General features: G+C 50.4%; 2 protein-coding genes and 1 pseudogene across 2 annotated transcripts; 1 reads left to right on the forward strand and 2 right to left on the reverse strand.

The window, feature by feature from the left end:
* Positions 1 to 3,367: 3,367 nt before the first annotated feature.
* Positions 3,368 to 5,634, reverse strand: LOC117836023 (cytochrome P450 81Q32). Its single transcript, XM_034715380.2, has 2 exons — positions 4,508 to 5,634; positions 3,368 to 4,226 (listed from the first exon to the last, which is right to left on the reverse strand). Exons 1-2 carry the CDS (start codon positions 5,438 to 5,440, stop codon positions 3,612 to 3,614), a joined length of 1,548 nt encoding a protein of 515 aa, XP_034571271.1. The 5' UTR covers positions 5,441 to 5,634; the 3' UTR covers positions 3,368 to 3,611.
* Positions 5,635 to 7,115: 1,481 nt separating this feature from the next.
* LOC117835078 (cytochrome P450 81Q32) lies at positions 7,116 to 9,210 on the reverse strand. The gene is made up of 2 exons (XM_034714438.2): positions 8,158 to 9,210; positions 7,116 to 7,982 (listed from the first exon to the last, which is right to left on the reverse strand). The coding sequence occupies exons 1-2, from the start codon at positions 9,208 to 9,210 to the stop codon at positions 7,368 to 7,370; spliced, it is 1,668 nt and encodes a 555-aa protein (XP_034570329.1). The 3' UTR covers positions 7,116 to 7,367.
* A 5,298-nt stretch (positions 9,211 to 14,508) lies between these two features.
* LOC117838155 (cytochrome P450 81Q32-like) lies at positions 14,509 to 16,958 on the forward strand (annotated as a pseudogene).
* Positions 16,959 to 18,522: the final 1,564 nt, after the last annotated feature.

The raw sequence follows: 18,522 nt of genomic DNA on the forward strand, positions 1-18,522 counted from the left end.
ACGTCATTAGCTCTAAAGGAAAGCTTCGGACTTCTATAATTAGTTTCGGAACATGAAGTCTTCTGTTAACACCGGATTTTGACCAATCCTATAAATTCGGAGTACAAGATAATTGGAGTCACGTACAACAATAAGAAGCTAGCATGCGTGTATATGGGCACGGAGTCCAAATCGGCTTCATTGGATTGATCGGCAAGGAGAGGCAAGGATGATATAAAGGAATGGCCAGCACGTATGGATAAAAATGATTAGAATATACAACATGGATTCTGGTGCACTTTGCATGCCATGCGTGGGAGGCTTCCAGAATAATTATGCATGCGGCCGATCTGTGCATGTACGGGAGGTTGTTTCATAGAATAAAATATTTTAGAGATAGAGTTGGGTTAGTTAGAGATAGAGTGTTTTATTAGAAAAGATTGTGTACGTGACTTGCCTTGTGCGTGGTTAGATACCAATTATGTAACGTCCGCCCTATAAATATAAAGGGACGTGGCCATTGTAAAGAATAATAACACGATCAATAATACAACATATTTACCTTACCTTTCGGCTTCACGCCATTGCCCTAGGAGTAGGAGTAATGTAGATTCTCGACGAGTTCCTTCTAGCAAGCTGGGCTGCATCGACCTCGATCTCCGGCGAGCTGCAAGTTCCGTCACCAGGTGCTCTAGGCTTTAACCACCGGGCGCATCGCTGTGGTTTCGTCTAGTTTCATCTACCAGTTATCGAGTATCTTGGATCTTTGACTTACGGCGCATCGCTTCTGTCTCGATCTACGGTATTCACCAGTTATCCCGCCTTGATTAAGCTTGCATCGGCTGATATTTATCTGTTCTTTCGTCTTGCCGTTCAGTTTGCTTTAATTAGCTTTAGATCGGTTCATCATAGACGATAGATCATTTAATAGCCTGTTGCTTCTTAATCTTGGTTACCCCTTCGAGTGTTGTTGGGAGTAAGTTCCATTGTGATTGGATTCATCAGCTGGCGGGGTTCAGATTAACGTCCTCCTAAATATTTCTAGACTGCAACTACCGGGCGCATCGCTGTGGTTTCACCTAAAAATATTGGTGGTGATGTTAGTTTAGATCTCATCGGCTTGTGGCTCTAGCTATGGTGGAGCAACAACTCAACAGCATCGTGTTTCCTATCGGCCGTATGGCTGATGGTTATTGTAAATTATATTAAATCGGCCCGATCGGCCGACTCCATCGAACTTCGAGAGAATGATCTCCACCTTATCAGTTGAATGGTCAAACTGACTGGCACGCCCGCGCACACCATGCGCGCCGATTTGGATTCTGCACTGGAGTTAAGCAGATCTCCCAGGTCCTCATGTGGTGATGTAGGGTCCACCACCTTCAGGATTTTGCGTCAACACCTTCGTACTCGGAAACTGGGGGCCTGTGTTGACACCGAATTATCGGACTTCTATAGTTAGTTTCGGAACATGAAGCCTTCATACTCCGAAACTAGGGGGCCTGTGTTAACACCAAAATTTGGAAATATGCTGTGAAAGGAAGGAATCGGCCGATAATGCAAAAAATGACGAAATCTCCTAACTAAGGCTATTTGCGAGCTGGCGTAGAGATCAGGAACATGTGCATGAAGAAAGAGAAAGTAAGAAAGCTAGAAGATTAAAAGAAGTCAATGCACACATGTACACGGCAAGAGTTCCAACAGTCTGGCATCCAAGGGAAGCGCACGTACGAGAGGTTGTTTTATAGAATAAAATATTTTGGAGATAGAGTTGGTTAGGGATAAGCTTGATTAGAGATAGAGTTGGGTTAGTTAGAGATAGAGTTTTGATTAGAAAATATTATGTACGTGACTTGCCTTGTATGTGATTAAAATGCCAATTATGTAACGTCAAAGGCCATCCGCCCTATAAATATAAAGGGTCCTGGCCATTGTAATTATCATCACACGATCAATAAACAAACATATTTACCTTTACCTTTCGGCTCCACGCCATTGCCCTAGGAGTAGGAGTAATGTAGTTTCTCGACGAGTTCCTTCTAGCAAGCTGGGCTGCATCGACCTCGATCTCCGGCGAGCTGCAAGTTCCGTCACCAAGTGTTCTAGGCTTTAACCACCGGGCGCATCGCTGTGGTTTCTTCTAGTTTCATCTACCAGTTATCGAGTATCTTGGATCTTTGACTTACGGCGCATCGCTTCTATCTCGATCTACGGTATTCACCAGTTATCCCGCCTTGATTAAGCTTGCATCGGCTGATATTTGTCTGTTCTATCGTCTTGCCGTTTACGACATATTAATTGTTATTAATTCTGTCGGAATAGACGATAGATCTATTCTTAATAGCCTGTTGCATCTTAATCTTGGTTACCCTTTCGAGTGCTGTTGGGATTAAGTTTCGTTATGATTGGATTCATCGGCTGGCGAGGTTCAGATTAACATCCTGCTAAATATTTCTAGACTGCAACTACCGAGCGCATCGCTGTGGTTTCACCTAGAGATATTGGTGGAGAGTTTAGTTTAGATCTTATCGGCTTGTAGCTCTAGCTATGGTGGAGCAGCAGCTCAAAAGCATCCTATTTTCTATCAGCCGTCTGGCTGATGGTTATTGTAAATTATATTAAATCGGCCCGATCGGCCGACTCCATCGAACTTCGAGAGAACTATCTTCACCTTGTCAGTTGAATGGTCAAACTGACTGGCACGCCCGCGCACACCATGCGCGCCGATTTGAATTCTGCACTGGAGTTAAGCAGATCTCCCAGGTCCTCATGTGGTGATGCAGGGTCCACCATCATTAGGATTTTGCGTCAACATATTTTAAAGGTAATCGTGACAGGATCTTTCTTGTGTAAGGTGAGGGGTTTTGGGATTCGAACCGGAGGTATAGATTTAAAGATGCTTTTTACTAGAATCATATATGTGTTACTTTGATATCTATGCTCGGAATTACAACATATGCATAGTCTAGCTGGCTCTAAATTGGTTATCTCCGCTCTATCTGTTATCTATCTGTACATGCTTAGTAGATTGAATCTGAACCTCTCATAAACACTAAGTTAATACTAACAATGCTAGTTGAAATAGATCTTGTGCTATAAGTTCCACGGATTGATAAACTTTGGAGGAATACTCTAATGGAAGAGCTACAACTGATCCGTACACTTGTGGTTCACAATTAGCACGTAAGTTCACAAATGACGTGCTAACAGCTGTCAACATTAGTAGAACAGAGAATACGTGGTCTTCGACGGCTATAGCCCGGACGTCAAACTAAGCAAAGAAAAAGGTGAGTATAGTCCACTCATTTCCCTGCCGATGGTATAAGGAAGAAGCAAAGGCAGTGGAATCACTTTCCCGACCTTCTTGAAAAAAAAGGATTCACTTCCATTTCAAGGAAACAAAAAGAAAATCCATTTCATTCACTCCGCGAAAATCAGGTAAACAATGTAATCACTAATCAGAACAAGATCGCATAACCACATATACACATGAACAACAGCTAGTTGTTCATACTACAAACAACTCTACGCCTAATTACGAGGTTACACTTTATTCAATATAAAGCACACACTACGCGTACTACGGCCACTATTACCGTAGTATACCGGAGTACCAGAGGCGAGACGTCCCATCAGAGCTCCTGGAGCACATGACGCATGTCCGCACGAGGCCTGCACATGGCCTCCAGCGGGACGGCCCTGGGCATGGTTAGCCCGCCGCCCTCGGTCATGTCAACCTCGACGCCGTCAACCCTGTCCCAGTCGAAGCACTGGATCAGCGTGCCGAGCACGAGGCCGACCGTGCGCAGCGCGAGCGTCTCCCCGGGGCACTTGCGCCGCCCCATCCCGAACGGCATCAGCAGCCGGCCCTCGGCCTTGCCGCCCTCGAACCGCTCCGGCCTGAACTCTGCCGGGTCCTCCCACACCGCGGGGTCCCTGTGGATGGCGTACACGTTCACGAGCAGCATCGTGCCGCGGGGCACGTCGTAGCCTCCCACCTTGCAGTCGGCGGAGGACTCGTGCGGCAGCAGCAGCGGCGCCGCCGGGTACAGGCGGAGCGTCTCGCTGATGATGCACTGCAGGTAGGTGAGGCGGGACACGTCGTCCGCGGTGACCAGGCGGGAGGTGCCCACGGCCGCGTCGATCTCGGCCTGCGCCTTCTTGAGCGCCTCCGGGTGGTTCAGCAGTAGCGACATGGCCCATTCCGTCGTCGACGACGTGGTCTCCGTTCCGGCGCCAAATAGGTTCTTCATAGAAAAAGGAGAAAATGACAGTCAGGGTCTACTACTTTAATGACGTTGAATTTTGCTATATAATAATGGCCATTTGTTTCAATTATTAAGGGAAGAATGGGACGGTCGCTCGTGATATGCATCACATTTGGGTCAACTGGTTGATGTTCACAGTCAACTACAGTCACTGCGAAGGACTTAAGTAAATGTGTTGACAGATTCAATCCGAACTGCTGATGACTTAACCAAGAAAATGGGCGTTTAAGTGAGGTAAATAATGGAGAACAAGCACTCACCGTACAAAGCGCCATGATGGTGGTATCCGTGTAGACCTCCGGCTCCGATTTCTTCGAAGTGAGCAGCACGGCGATCATGCTCTTATTCTCGCTCTCGCTGCCGTCGTCCAGCCTCTGCCGCACGGCGTCTATGAGCCGCTTCAGGAACGCGTCCCTTCTGGTCACGGCGTCCAGGATCTTGTTCCTCACGCCGAACACGTCGAACCACCGCAGCACCGGCAGGTAGTCCCACCGGTTGGCCGTGCCGAGGTACGGGATGATCTGGTCAACAATCTGCTTGAACTCGTTGGCCTCCGGCGACATGTCCGTGTCGGCGTTCGCCTCGGTGCGCGACGTCTTGGTCCGCGCGATGGTCTCCATGAGGACGCTGAGGGAGAGCTCGAACAGCCTGCGCTTCAGCTGGACGCGCGCGGCGCCGCCGGGCGCGGCCACGGCGGCGTGGTCCATCCTCCGCACCATGGCGCGCACCTCGGCGGAGATGACGGGGGTCATGCAGGCGACGCGGTGCGCGGAGAGGAGCTGCACGGCGGCGACGCGGCGGAGGTTGCGCCAGTACGGGCCGTAACTGGCCATGGAGAGCATGGCGCCGTCGAAGGACACGAGCCCCGTCGACGGGGAGCGCGGGCGGTTGGCGAAGCACACGTCGTGCTCCGTGAGGCACTCCCTGGCGCACTCCGGCGAGGACACCACCACGGCGCGGCGGGAGCCCATGCGCAGGGAGAACACCGGGCCGTGGCGCGCCGCGAGGCGGATCAGCGCCGCGTGGAACGGCCTCTTGACGAGGTGGAGGTGGCCGAGGAACGGGACGGCCGGAGGGCTCGGCGGCAGCTGCTGCGCGCCCTTGCCCTTGCGGCGGCCGCCGCCGCGGCCCAAGAGGTAGTGGAGCAAGAAGAGGAAGGCGACGGAGGCGACGGCGATATAGGCCTTATCCATGGCTTAGGTCTCTGAGCGATTGCCGATTGGAAGCTGTTGTTTTGTATGCTATGGTGCTCCATCCTTCATGGTGGCATATATACACACGCACACTGGCGCACACCAAGGTTAAAGAGAGTTTGTCATATAATTTTGCGTACGCAATTGCTGACGACGTACGTGTAGGGAGGATGGTTCCTGTGTACTAAGCTCAGGATCTGCACGTGTTATTGTGGTGCGTGGATGCATGTTTTAAGCACTGTCTGGTTGCGTCTTCCTGGAGGTCGCCGTCCAAAGCTTCTTCCAGGCCGCTCAAAGGCCAACTAGCACTGCCAGATCCGTACGGCTAGCACCAAACTTTGTACGTGCATCCTTGGAAAACAAGAAACTTTTGATGGGTAGGATTAGTTAATTCATGTGATCCTGAGCTGCTGATTCTTTCGCAAGTAATTTAGGTTAGGTGAATATAAGATTCCTAAGAGCAAAGCCACGCCCACTGCAGCATATGTACATGTGGGCCTGGTGAGAGGTGGGCTCATGCGGCAGTGACTATTAATTGCCTTCAAAGAGTTGGAGTATGCTGAGGATATCATTGTGACTAAGAGTCAAAGAAATGTACTTGAAGACAATTAAGTATATACTTAAATATTTATCATTGTTGACTTTCCTTGCAGTATTTGACTATTCATCTTATTCAAAAATTTGTTCTAAATATACAAAAGAATAGGTCATGCTTAAAATACCTTTGATCATAAAGTAAGTCACGAACAAAATAAATTGCACTTACACAATTTTGTGAATAAAACGAGTAGTCAAACACCATGATCAAAAGTCAACAAACACCGTGACCAAATGTCAATTTCAATATGTAGATACTAATAAATAAAGAATGAGCACTAGTTTGGTCAGTAGAGCTCATGCGGGTGCATGCTTCCATCGTTCTTCTTGTTAATTGACTTCCGTCCATGCCTAGTGATTCCATTTTCACTAGGTCTAAAAATTTGAAAATATTTTGTAAATATTACTAGAGATAAGTGAAATTAGATTATGCAATTGAATCTAATGCCATGTATTTTACATGTTTATTCGTTACTTTTCAACATTGATCCAAAGAAACAATGATTCTTAGAGATGATAATGCTATGGTGGTGCAGGATTAGACCTGGTTAAATAAAATTCAGTGAGCATCTGCGTCTATGTTTCATAAAAGCAATCGTCTAAGAGTGCAAAACATGTTAATAATTTCCTCTCATTTTTCTGCCCTTACATTTCTCCTCAACCTCGAAACCTAATGCTTCCTCCATTATGCTATTTTGTTCATGGCCTCAGGGGAAATGTTTAAAATGTTTGTCCATTTAAGATATCAAGAGTTAGTGCAATATTTTCACTCGCATCTCGAACTAATAAATGCTTTGAAAGAAGATGTGATTATATCACATTATTTAATAGGGGTATGTGTATGGTCATTTCACATTGGATTTTACTTGAAATGAGTACTTGTAAAACACGACAATGAATAATTCACTTCAGTGAAAATCATTTGAAGGAATGCACAATCTCTTCTAGGTATGGAAGTTACGCGGGGGAAACTAGTAAGTTTTTGCCACATCTAAAGGGAAATGCGCTTGTAGGCTTAGATAAGAGTTCTTCTATAAAGTTCTTAATGAAATGTTAATAGCATTATCACCTTAAACACTTAATACAAAACCACTTTGCATTGTACCGCTCTGATAATTATACAGGACAATCTGCGGAAGATACAAATTGCTAATAACCCCATCTACTTTCAAACAACCACCGGTATGTAGTTCAGACAAACCCTCTAAAAATATATAAATTACGGAAGTTGATCTGCTCATAAGCTTATTTGGTGCCGCACACACACTGTCAGATATGCGTACTGCTAGTCTGCTACTCAATATAGAAGAAGAGTACTATATAGGAGACATCAGAGCTCCTCAAGAACATCATGCATAACTGCACGAGGCCTGCACATGGCCTCCAATGGAACGGCCATGGGGATGGTGAGCCCGCCGCTCTCAGTCATGTCAACCTCGGCGCCGTCGATTCTGTCCCAGTCGAAGCATTGGATCAGCGTGCCGAGCACCAGCCCGACCGTCCGCAGCGCGAGCGTCTCCCCGGGGCACTTGCGCCGCCCCATCCCGAACGGCATCAGCAGCCGGCCCTCGGCCTTGCCGTCCTCAAACCGCTCCGGCCTGAACTCGGTCGGGTCCTCCCACACATCGGGGTCCCTGTGGATGGCGTACACGTTCACGAGCAGCATCGTGCCGCGGGGCACGTCGTAGCCGCCCACCTTGCAGTCCGCGGACGACTCGTGCGGCAGCAGCAGCGGCGCCGCCGGGTAGAGCCTGAGCGTCTCGTTGATGATGCTCTGGAGGTAGCCGAGACGCTGCACGTCGTCCGGGGTGATGAGGCGGGAGGTGCCCACGACCACGTCGATCTCGGCCTGTGCCTTCTTGAGCTTCTCCGGGTGATTCAGCAGGAGCGCCATGGCCCATTCTGTCGTGGTCGACGTGGTCTCCGTCCCAGCGCCAAACAAATTCTTCACGGGAAAAGGAGAAAATGACAGTTAGAGTGGTTCAATCATTCAGGAAAAGAGGACAGCGACGCTGCTGATTTATGTCACATGGGAGTATGGGACTATGGGACGACAGAGGTCACATCGATTTGACATAAATTTAAAAAATAAAGGAGGCTAATTGTTTCAAAACACTCACCGCGCACAGTGACATGATCATGGTATCGGAGTAGACCTCCGGCTCGGACTTCTGTAGAGAGAGCAGCACGGCAATCACGCTCTTCTTCTCACTTTCATCGCCGCCGCCGTTCACTCTTCGCCGTTCTGCATCGATGAGTCGCCGCAGGAACATGTTCCTTCGGTTCACCGCGGCCACGAGCTTGTTCCTCACGCCGAACACGTCGAACCACCGCAGCACTGGCAGGTAGTCCCACAGGTTGGCCGTGCCAATATGCGGCACGACGTCGTCAACGATCTGCTTGAAGACTTGGGCCTCGGGCGACATGTCCGTGTCGGCGTTCGCCTCGGTGCGGGACGTCTTGGTCTGCGCGATGGTCTCCATGAGGACGCTGAGCGAGAGCTCGAACAGCCTGCGCTTCAGCTGGACGCGCGCGGCGCCGCCGGCCGCGGCCGCGGCCGCGCGGTTGATCCTGCGCACCATGGCGCGCACCTCGGCGGAGATGACGGGGGACATGCAGCTCACCCGGTGCGCGGAGAGGAGCTGCACGGAGGCGACGCGTCGGAGGTTGCGCCAGTAGGGCCCGTAGCTGGCCATGGAGAGTGAGTTGCCGCCGAAGGACACGAGCTTCTGCGAGGGGAACAGCGGGCGGTTGGCGAAGGCGATGTCGTGCTCCGTGAAGCACTCCCTGGCGCACTCCGGCGCGGAAACCACCACGGCGCGGCGGGACCCCATGCGCATGGAGAACACCGGGCCGTGGCGCGCGGCGAGGCGTGCCAGCGCCGCGTGGAACGGCGTCTTGACGAGGTGGAGGTGGCCGAGGAACGGGACGGCTGGAGGGCTCGGAGGCAGCCGCCGCGCAGCCTTGTTCCCCTTGCCATTTCCCTTGCCGCCGTTGCCGCCGCCGCCAACACGGGCCACGAGGTAGTGGAGCACGAAGAGGAAGGCGAAGGTGAGGACGGCCACGTAGGCCTTATCCATGGCTGTGGAACAGGAGAAGCGGTGGTTGACGAGCTTCTGAATGATTGATCGCAACTTGGCGTCTGTATGTGGCGGCATCCTGCATGGCTGCATATATATACGCCAAGATTCAGGCGTCCATCGCCCATCGAGGTGGATCCGATCCACAGGTGCTTGGAGGCTAAGATTGTCATTCTAAATTTTTGCAGACGCAATGGCTGACGTTTGGGGAGGATGGTTCGTGCAGCTCCGGCCTCCGGATATGGGCGATCTGTCGGGGAGGAAACTGGGAAAGCGAGGTGCGTGGATGCGTTCGTCGAGTCGAGAGCACTGTTTGACTGCGCCTTCCAGGACGGCACCCGTCGGCATCTTCTTCCTGTGCTCGCAGAGGCCAACTCGCACTGCAAGATCTGTGTGCGACTGGCCTACTGCTTCGGAAGCAAGGAAGGATTAGTTTAATGAATTTTGCGGGATTTTTTCTTCCGAGATCATACCAAAAGGATCCTAATCAGACGATTCTGCTGCAACTAATGCCAGCAGGTGAATACAAATTCAAGGTGAGCAAAATCACTGCGCCGTGCGTATTGGCTGGGAGAGGCCACTCGAGTCAGGTGTCCTGGAGTAGCGTGGTCATCGGTGAACGTGAGCTTGTGACGAAGTCACATAACAAGGCGTCAGGAAACGTGAGGGTTGATAGATCGATGTGTGTTTAGTCTTGCTTTAGTCAATGCGTCCTGAAGAAACTCAAGAGAACTGCTGCAACTGCAATCGTCGATTCTTCATGCATTTGGCTGTACAGATTCTTGCATCAGCTGTTGACCAGAAATATAATGGGCTATCGTCAGGAAATGGCCCATCATCCATAAATATGTCTCACACATATAAAATCTGGATCGAATAGGCCCCATTCGCCATAGTCATTGAACCGCTAAATAAATTTCGAAGGTATTTTCCTCGTGGACATGTGGTCGTCTATTATTGGATTCGATTGAGAGGAAGGGAAAAGGTGTATTTTTCATCCCTCACTATCGTAAAAGTGTGACATTCATCCCTCATGTTTAATTTGGCCTAACTAACTAAACCGGCGCCACCTTAATTTAACAATAGTTTAGTACCATCTAGTGGCACTTTATGCCATGTAATCATCTAACTATCTGTCTAATCTCTGCTTAGTAATTGTTGGATTTAGTGACCGGCAGTCCACCAGGGGTTACCCAAGTGGTAGATTCATAGGCGGAGTAGATCGTAAGACAAGAACTCGAATGGTAATACAGGACGCAAGGTTTAGACAGGTTCGGACCTCCGAAGAGTAATACCCTACGTCTTGTGTTCTGGTGGATTGTATTGCTGATCATAGGTGCGAAGAGTTAACGTGCCCTTGGGAGCGCCTCTGGCCGCCTTATGTAGGCTAACGACCTAGAATTACAATCGGATAGGATCTAATTACAATCGGATAGGATCTAATCCTAGTTAATTGTTACAAAGAAATCAATTTGGTTTACAACAAGTATCCCATGATATTTCCGAACTGAATTTGTTCGCCTGGCCTCCAAGCTTGTGCCACACAGAATTTCACGTATTACCCCGCATGCCATGGCCAGGCGGGACCCACTTATCAGGCCGGCAAGTATCCTGATCGGTGGGACCTATGGGTACCAATGTAATATGCTGAGCTGAGGATATATAGTTTAAAAAAATTCAGTAAATCCTCTAAATTAACTCCTCCATTAAAATTTTATTGGAAAAATTAACGGAAGTACATAGCTATTCTCAATTCATGAAATAAAACCTTCAGTTCACTACCACATTGCAGAAAAGGATGGAATTCGTATTTTTCATTTTTAAGTACATTCTGACCTGTTTTTGAGGAGATATATTCGAGCAAAAGTTGGGATGATGCTCTACCCAACAAGTGTATATATCTCCTTTTTCAAAAAAAAAAAAATGATCCAGTGCTTTAAGACATGATCTCTCTTGCTTAAAATATTACTCCAATTACCTCTATCAGACAACTACTGAGTTGATGCGGAATCCCGATAAGCATTGCCCCCTGATCTACCAGCATTAGATACAGTACCTTGTTATTGCAAAGGGACGTGTGCGTCACCCCACCTGGCAAAAGCAAAATACAGCTTCTAGAATACTAGAGCACATGAGCTATCAACTTATACGTCAGTGATTGCATAAGCAAACTACAGTAAGATCTATATATATAGCTCTCTTTATTTTCTCACCAAGCAAACTAGAGCTAGCGAAATCTTCCAAAGCCCTACTACACACAGACAACAACATACAGTCACTAACATCTATGTAGCTCTCTTCATTTTCTCATTAGTGCTTTAGTGACATTACTAATACTTAAGACATAATATTAGTTAAGTCCGAGTATCAAGTTATCCCCGCGTGGGCGTCACGGGTGGGTGAACGCTTGCGCCAGCTCCCACCCCCCTCCCTCCCCTTCGCCACTCCCCTCCCCCTCCCCTTCGCCGCGCCGCCGCTCGAGCCGACCGCCGGAAGCCCGAGCAGCCTGCAATGACGACAGTGGCGGGGCAGCCTTCTCCTCCTCTTCGTGGCCAGGTGGGCGCGGCCGCCTTGGCCGTTAGGGAGACGACCCGCGGCAGCGCCGGCAAGGACGGCCGGATCCGGCACCGACGGGTGTGGATCCAGCGTTCCCGAGGTTGGATCCGTTGACGACGGGGCGCGGCGGTGGGCGACGCGCCCCTAGGGATCCACGGCACTGGCGTGCTTCTAGGCAAGGTCCTCCCTCACGGCAGCGCGCGCAGGGACGGAGCTCGAGCGCCTCCTGGTCCTACGCGCCGGTGGACCTGGAGCGAGCAACTGTGCCGCTGCCAGTCCTGTGCGCCACCACTGACCGGTTGCCTGCACGAGCAAGTGGATGAGCCAATGAGGTTGCTGGAACCTGGCGATGGCCCCTAGGCGAGTGCTCGGGGAGGCTGAGGTTGGACCAGGCGTGGAGGCGACGAGGAGATGGCCGGCCCAGCAGCGCGCCGCGTGCGGGAAGGAGATGCGGCGACCGCGGTGGCTTGCTCTGGTGGATCTAGGAGGGTGGCCTAGTGCGGCTGCGGGATTAAGAAGGCCGACGAGGCCCCGTGCAGGAATAGGGCCGGGAGGAGCGCGGCTCGGAGAGCGCGCGGCAGCCGGGAGGTGCGGGGCGACCGGGATGAGCGCGCGGTGGCCGGGAGACACGTGGCAGCTGGGAGAGCGCGCAGCGGCCAGGAGGCACGCGGCGGCCGGGAGGAGCGCAACCGGGAAGTGCATGCGGCTAGGAGGAGCGCGCTGCAAGCCATGTGGTGGTGGAATGGCAAGCGGATGCGTGGCGCCGGCAAGGAGGTGCAAGCGACAGAGGGTGCTGCGCATGGGCAGCGGTGGAGGGCGGAGATAGAAACGGAGGTGGATGTACGGCGGCATGGCGAGTGGAGGTGCGGCGACGGCGTTGCCTAGGCTGGGTTGCCATAGCAGTGGTCCGGGAGTGCCGAACCTTGTACATGCAGCGAGGGGTTGTATTGCTCCAAGCGAAAGCCCTCACCAGCCTTCGTGCTGGTGGACATGACGGCGGCGTCCTAGGACGTCGTCTTCCTCGTTGGGAGCGTCATGTTGGAATCACGACCCTACTGCATAGGGTTCTCTGGATGAAAACCCTGTCCAGATCCTAGACGAGCGATGGCGGCACCATTGGTGTCGTACCCTCCTTGGAGGCGTCGTCTCTAGAGACCTAACTTGGTTCGAGGCACTGCTGAATCATTGTCATGGGAGACCATAACCAATGGTGGCAACTACGCCGCGTGGTGAGCTGATTGGGGGTTGCCGAGCCCATGTGTAGGTGATCAAGTTATGGTGGTGGCCAGGGGTTGTTTGCATGGTTGTTGGATTTCGCTGCTCGCAGCAGACCGCGGCGACTGACGTTGCTTCGCAGCGGTCAGTATGGTGTGAGACTACATCGGAGGACGGCGCTTGCGGCAATGGCAGCGTGGAACGACTAGACTTGTAGTGGACCACGGCAGGTTGCTTAGCTTGGCTGGGCTATCCGGTACGGTACATCATCGGAAAACGGCGCAAGCGACTTCTCTGGCTTGTTGTCACAGTGGAGAAGACTATGTACGAGGGTGAAGCAACGAGGCGAGGTCGACACTCTGCGGCGGTTTGGCTTATCAATGGAGATCGTGGGGAGCGGGGCAATATCACCCAACACTCTGACAGTGACTAAAGAAACGGATCCGGGACGTGGAAAACTGCGGCGGGCGTGGTGAGGCTCCCGCGCGCGGTGTCTCTTTGAGGTGACGAGAGAGAGGCAGAGTCCAACGGCGGATGTGGCAAGGCCCCCGCGCGTTGTGTTATCGTGGTGGCGACTGCAAGGCAGCCTGCGAGAGGTCCGGATTCGGTTTTATCACCCTGTCAGGTGGAGAGTGATGTTACAGCGGCATTACAGCGGAAGGTCCTGCATGGTGGTGGCCTTATCGGTGCGGTGCAGTCTGCTTCTCGATTCAACGTCGATGCTAGGTTACGCTGGGAGGAATCGACGACTTCTTGACCATGTGTATGGTGGTACGGGCTGTGGTAAGGCTTTGGTTCTATCACCGAGGTATTGAGAGGAGTTGAGTTCGGTGCGTGTTGATGTCCCAATCTAACCGGTTGATGTGTTGTAGAGTTGAGTTGCGTGTGAGGGTATGGTGCGGCAGGCGTTGAGGACCCAATCCAATCTATCAGTGTTTGCGTTATTTTTTCTTTGTTGTTATCGTCCAGTCTGGACTTCATCTTCTTTTTAATATAATCAGCAACCAGGTTGATTCGTTTCGAAAAAAAACATAATATTAGTTACTCCCTTCGTTCATTTTAAATTGTAAGGGCAGTCCAAAATTGGAAAAAAAAATACAGACCCGATGGACCGGCCCATGGCACGGTCACCATCATGCCTGTGTCCGTAACACGTGTCGTGCTTGGGACGCTAGCTCGACACTTAGTGCCGCCCAACAACTTTCATATATAAACTAATAACACACCTCTTAATAACCCTAATTTTCCAACCTCTCGCCTCATTCAAAACCCTATTCATTGTACCGTGTAGTTCCTAGAACAAGTGTTTTTTGATGTGACATTTAGAGAAACTGGCTAATAGTTTCTAGGTTGGGACTACTATGAAGCTAATTTTATTTGTGTTATGATAACACCTAACCGATAATTACACTATTAATTCGTAGTTTTTATTTTATAAATTGATATCACTAGATTTGTGTTCACCGTACTAGCACTAGATACCTTGTTATTGCAAAGGGACGTGCCCGACAACCCCCACCTTAGTAGAACAGCACAGTACGGCTTCTAGAAGACTAACACTTGGACCTATCATGCACTTCCACTTACGTCGGGGATTGCATAAGCTAAACTACAGTAAAAACGAAAACTTACAAAACCCCATCAGTCCATCACACATAGACCACAGCACACATAAGTCCTGAGAATCTCACTCCTAGCCCCAAAAACATGGAGCCAGCCTACGTCGCCATCCTCTCCATCATCTTCCTCTTCTCGCTCTACCGCCTCCGAGGCGGCCGGCCACGGCAGCAAGATCAATGGCAAGATCAAGAACAAGCAGCGGCCGGCTCCCACCTAGCCCTCCCGCCATCCCGGTCCAGGGAGTGCTTCACCGAGCACGACGTGACCTTCGCGAACCGCCCGCGCTTCCCATCGCTGCTGCTCATCTCCTACGACGGCACCACGCTCCCGACGTGCGGCTACGGCCCGCACTGGCGCAACCTCCGCCGCGTCGCCACGGTTCAGCTCCTGTCCGCGCACCGCGTCAGATGCATGTCCCCCGTCATCTCCGGCGAGGTGCGCACCATGGTGCGCAGGACGTACCGCACCGCCGCGGCCGCCCCCGGCGGCGCCGCGAGGGTGGAGCTGAAGCGCAGGCTGTTCGAGGTCTCCCTCAGCGCCCTGATGGGGACGATCGCGCGGACGAAGGCGTCCAGTGCGGAGGCCGACGCCGACACGGACACGTCGCCGGAGGCCCAGGAGTTCAAGAAGGCGCTGGACGAGTTCATTCCCCTGGTCGACGCGGCCAGCGTGTGGGACCTCCTGCCGGTGCTAAGGTGGTTCGACGTGTTCGGCGCGAGGAAGAAGATCGTGGCCGCGGTGGGCAGAAGGGACGCGTTCCTGCGGCGGCTCATCGACGCGGAGCGCCGGAGCCTCGACGGCGGCGGCGAGAACGACAAGAAGAGCATGATTTCCGTTCTGCTCTCTCTGCAGAAGTCTGGAGCCGGATGTGTACACGGATACCGTAATCATGGCTCTGTGCTCTGTAAGTGCTTCTTCTTCATCTTCTTGGGTCGGTCATTTTCACTTTCTTTACTGCTACAAAAGTTTCACTTACCACAAGGATCTGTTGATTGGTGCTGGGTTCATTTGGATGTGGAAAGAGAGAAGCATCCGAGCTCTACCATGAACTAGCCAAAAATAGATCCAATTCCTTGCAGTCCAGACACCTGAAGAAAAACTATGGCGGATTAACTAACCCGTGGTACATGTTTTGTCTAAGATCGGCAACTGCCAACCACTAGTGTATCACCACATGTAGCACCTGGATTCGTTTCAAAAAAAAAACATGTAGCACCTGGTCCGGACACTCCAGCATGTCACGTCAGTGAAATGCTATTGAAAGGAATCTCTAGCGTATGTTGCCATGAGCGTCAACGCCAACCACAGCCACGAGTGAAGAGTGACAGTAACGTCGCCCTCTGACACGACCCTGTCCGTGTCTTTCCTTTCTTTTACAGAGCATGTTCACTGCGGGGACGGAGACCACGGCGGAATGGGCGATGTCGCTGCTGCTGAACCACCCCGAGGCTCTGAAGAAAGCGCAGGCCGAGATCGACGCCTGCGTCGGCGCCGAGCAGGCAGCGTCGGGCCCTCCCGCCTGATCGGCGCCGACGACCTGCCGCGCCTCGGCTACCTCCAGTGCATCGTCAGCGAGACCCTCCGGCTGTACCCGGTCGTGCCGACGCTGATCCCGCACGAGTCTACTGCGGACTGCGCGGTCGGTGGCCACCTCGTGCCCGCAGGCACGATGCTGCTCGTCAACGCGTAAGCCATCCACAGGGACCCCGCTGCGTGGGCGGACCCGGCCGCGTTCAGGCCCGAGCGGTTCGAGGGCGGCGGCGCCGAAGGGCGGCTGCTGATGCCATTCGGGATGGGGCGGCGCAAGTGCCCCGGGGAGACGCTCGCGCTGCGGACGCTGGGACTTGTTCTGGGGACGCTGATCCAGTGCTTCGACTGGGACACGGTCGGCGGCGCCGAGGTCGACATGGCCGAAGGGGTCGGGATTACACTCCCCAGAGCTGTTCCTCTCGAGGCCATGTGCAGGCCGCGCCAAGCTACTTGACGTCCTGCAGAAGCTGTGATGATCTAGCGCGAGTTTATATATAAAAGATGGATACGATGTTAAGGCCCCGTTTGGTAGGGCTTCTCAAAGTGCTTCTCCACCGGCTTTTGGTGAAGCCCTACCAAAGGGTCAATTTCAAAACGGCTTCACCACCAAAGCCGGGGAGAAGCCGCAAAACGGCTTACACTAGAGAGGAGAAGCCGAAAAAAGTGGCTTCACCGGCTTCTCCTCCCTCTCCAAGCATTAAGTGATCATAAAATTACATATATTGCCATTGAGAAGCCGTTTTACCAAATGTTTTGCAAAACGGCTTCAGCTTCACTAAAAAAGCCACTCCATCGAAAAAGCCGAAGCCGAAGCCGTTTTATGAGAAGCCGAAGCTCTACCAAACGGGGCCTAAATCTATGTAATAACCACTGGGATGGCTTTTATAAAGCTGGATGCATTTTATGATCGATCTTATACACTTTTTTATCTACTAGGATCGTGCCCGTGCGTTGCTACGGGCAACAAAATTTTTATATTGCAAGACATTGGATTCAACGGGATAATAAAAATATGAAACATGCATAAATATGGAATAAGTATATCATCCAAGATTGGATTCAACAAGACAATAATCATGTGAAACAAATACGAATACAGGTCATCCAAATACCACCTCCATCTATCGTATTTCTTTGCCTGTGATGTGCCAAAGAAAATATTTTACAATGCTTGGTAGTCCAAAGACATGAAGCATTCAACAAGACAATAGTAATGTGAAAACAAATACGAATATTAAAAACTATAGTGCAACCAAATATTTATATTACAATACATGAAGTTACGGATGACAAAATATTTATATAAGTACCAACAGGTTCTGGCTCCCTTATTATTTTCCGGGACAGCCCAGGACGTTAATTTGGCATCATGTAAAGAAAGGACTTACAATTTTTAATGCTAACTACTTAATTCTATCCTCGCTGGGCAGTGTATCAGTCAGTTGCTGGATAGGAGAAAAGCTGCTGTCCAGAAATAATTTTAGAACAAACCCCACTAAACCTGATGTGTATCGCTTATTATCCTGCCACCAGTAATTAAGAATAATGAAGAAGCACATTCAAACATAGAAGCTAGATAACTATGCTGTCCTGTAACATGTTCTCTTGATCTTCAGATATTACCTCTTCAAGTTTCTGCTTGTACCGGAGCCTAAACCCTGGACATAGAAGCACTTTACTCAGAAAGGCACCTTACCCTGAACTCTGTATAGTAAGCAACTGTGAGCTAATGGCTTTTGGTTAACCCAGTGCCATCTACCTCTGTCCTAGAAGCAAGACCATCGCTGACTAAATTATATTTCTAGTTCACTTCAATTGTGGCTAACTATATGGGAAAAGTGAGCGACTGAACTCAGATATGAATTCAAGCAAGAAAAGCATATATGAAACAATGAGATAGATTGTAAAGTTTGTGAAGAAACAAAATCATATTCTGCTACAATGAAGAGCTACCAAGCAAAAAAATGGACTGACAAAGCAAAACAATTTTAGTAGCCATACCTCACGATGCATCCCATTCCACAGACCAAAATTGTTTCCATGAACCTCAATGCATTCAATGTTGTTAAGATCAAGTCCCTCCATGATCAATATGGTGTAATCATCAACTCACTCCAAGGTCTTGGACAGTTTGTTCACATAAACAGTCAGTATGAGGACCTGGTGGTGTAGTTCAGAATTCTGACACCAATTTAGTAATGAATAGTTTCATCTACCTTATCATGGAGCCAGTGCCACCACCAGCAGAAACCAGAGCATTACCTTGACAAAGAAAGCATATGGTTTAGATCATTACGACAATAACTCAACCAATTTGACAAAGCTAAAATTACAAGAAAGGAGAATAATTTACTTACTATTTCACAACATCGATACTTCCTAATAAAGTTATAAGTTGTGCCAGGTAGCAAGAAGCCACAAGTAACTGAATCGAAACTTTTGTTTTCCCAGCAGACCTGTCACAAGAATGAAATAACATATTAG

The sequence above is a fragment of the Setaria viridis genome, chromosome 9 (assembly GCF_005286985.2).
Source record: "Setaria viridis chromosome 9, Setaria_viridis_v4.0, whole genome shotgun sequence".
Taxonomy (NCBI): domain Eukaryota; kingdom Viridiplantae; phylum Streptophyta; class Magnoliopsida; order Poales; family Poaceae; genus Setaria; species Setaria viridis.

Excerpts from the sequence above, each read along its gene's own strand:
- LOC117835078 (XM_034714438.2), bottom strand. The coding sequence starts at position 9,210 with ATGCAGCCATGCAGGATGCCGCCACATACAGACGCCAAGTTGCGATCA. Across the intron at positions 7,983-8,157 it reads TGATCATGTCACTGTGCGCG|AATTTGTTTGGCGCTGGGAC; the intron begins GTGAGTGTTTTG and ends TTTCCCGTGAAG.
- LOC117836023 (XM_034715380.2), bottom strand. The coding sequence starts at position 5,440 with ATGGATAAGGCCTATATCGCCGTCGCCTCCGTCGCCTTCCTCTTCTTG. Across the intron at positions 4,227-4,507 it reads CCATCATGGCGCTTTGTACG|AACCTATTTGGCGCCGGAAC; the intron begins GTGAGTGCTTGT and ends TTTTCTATGAAG.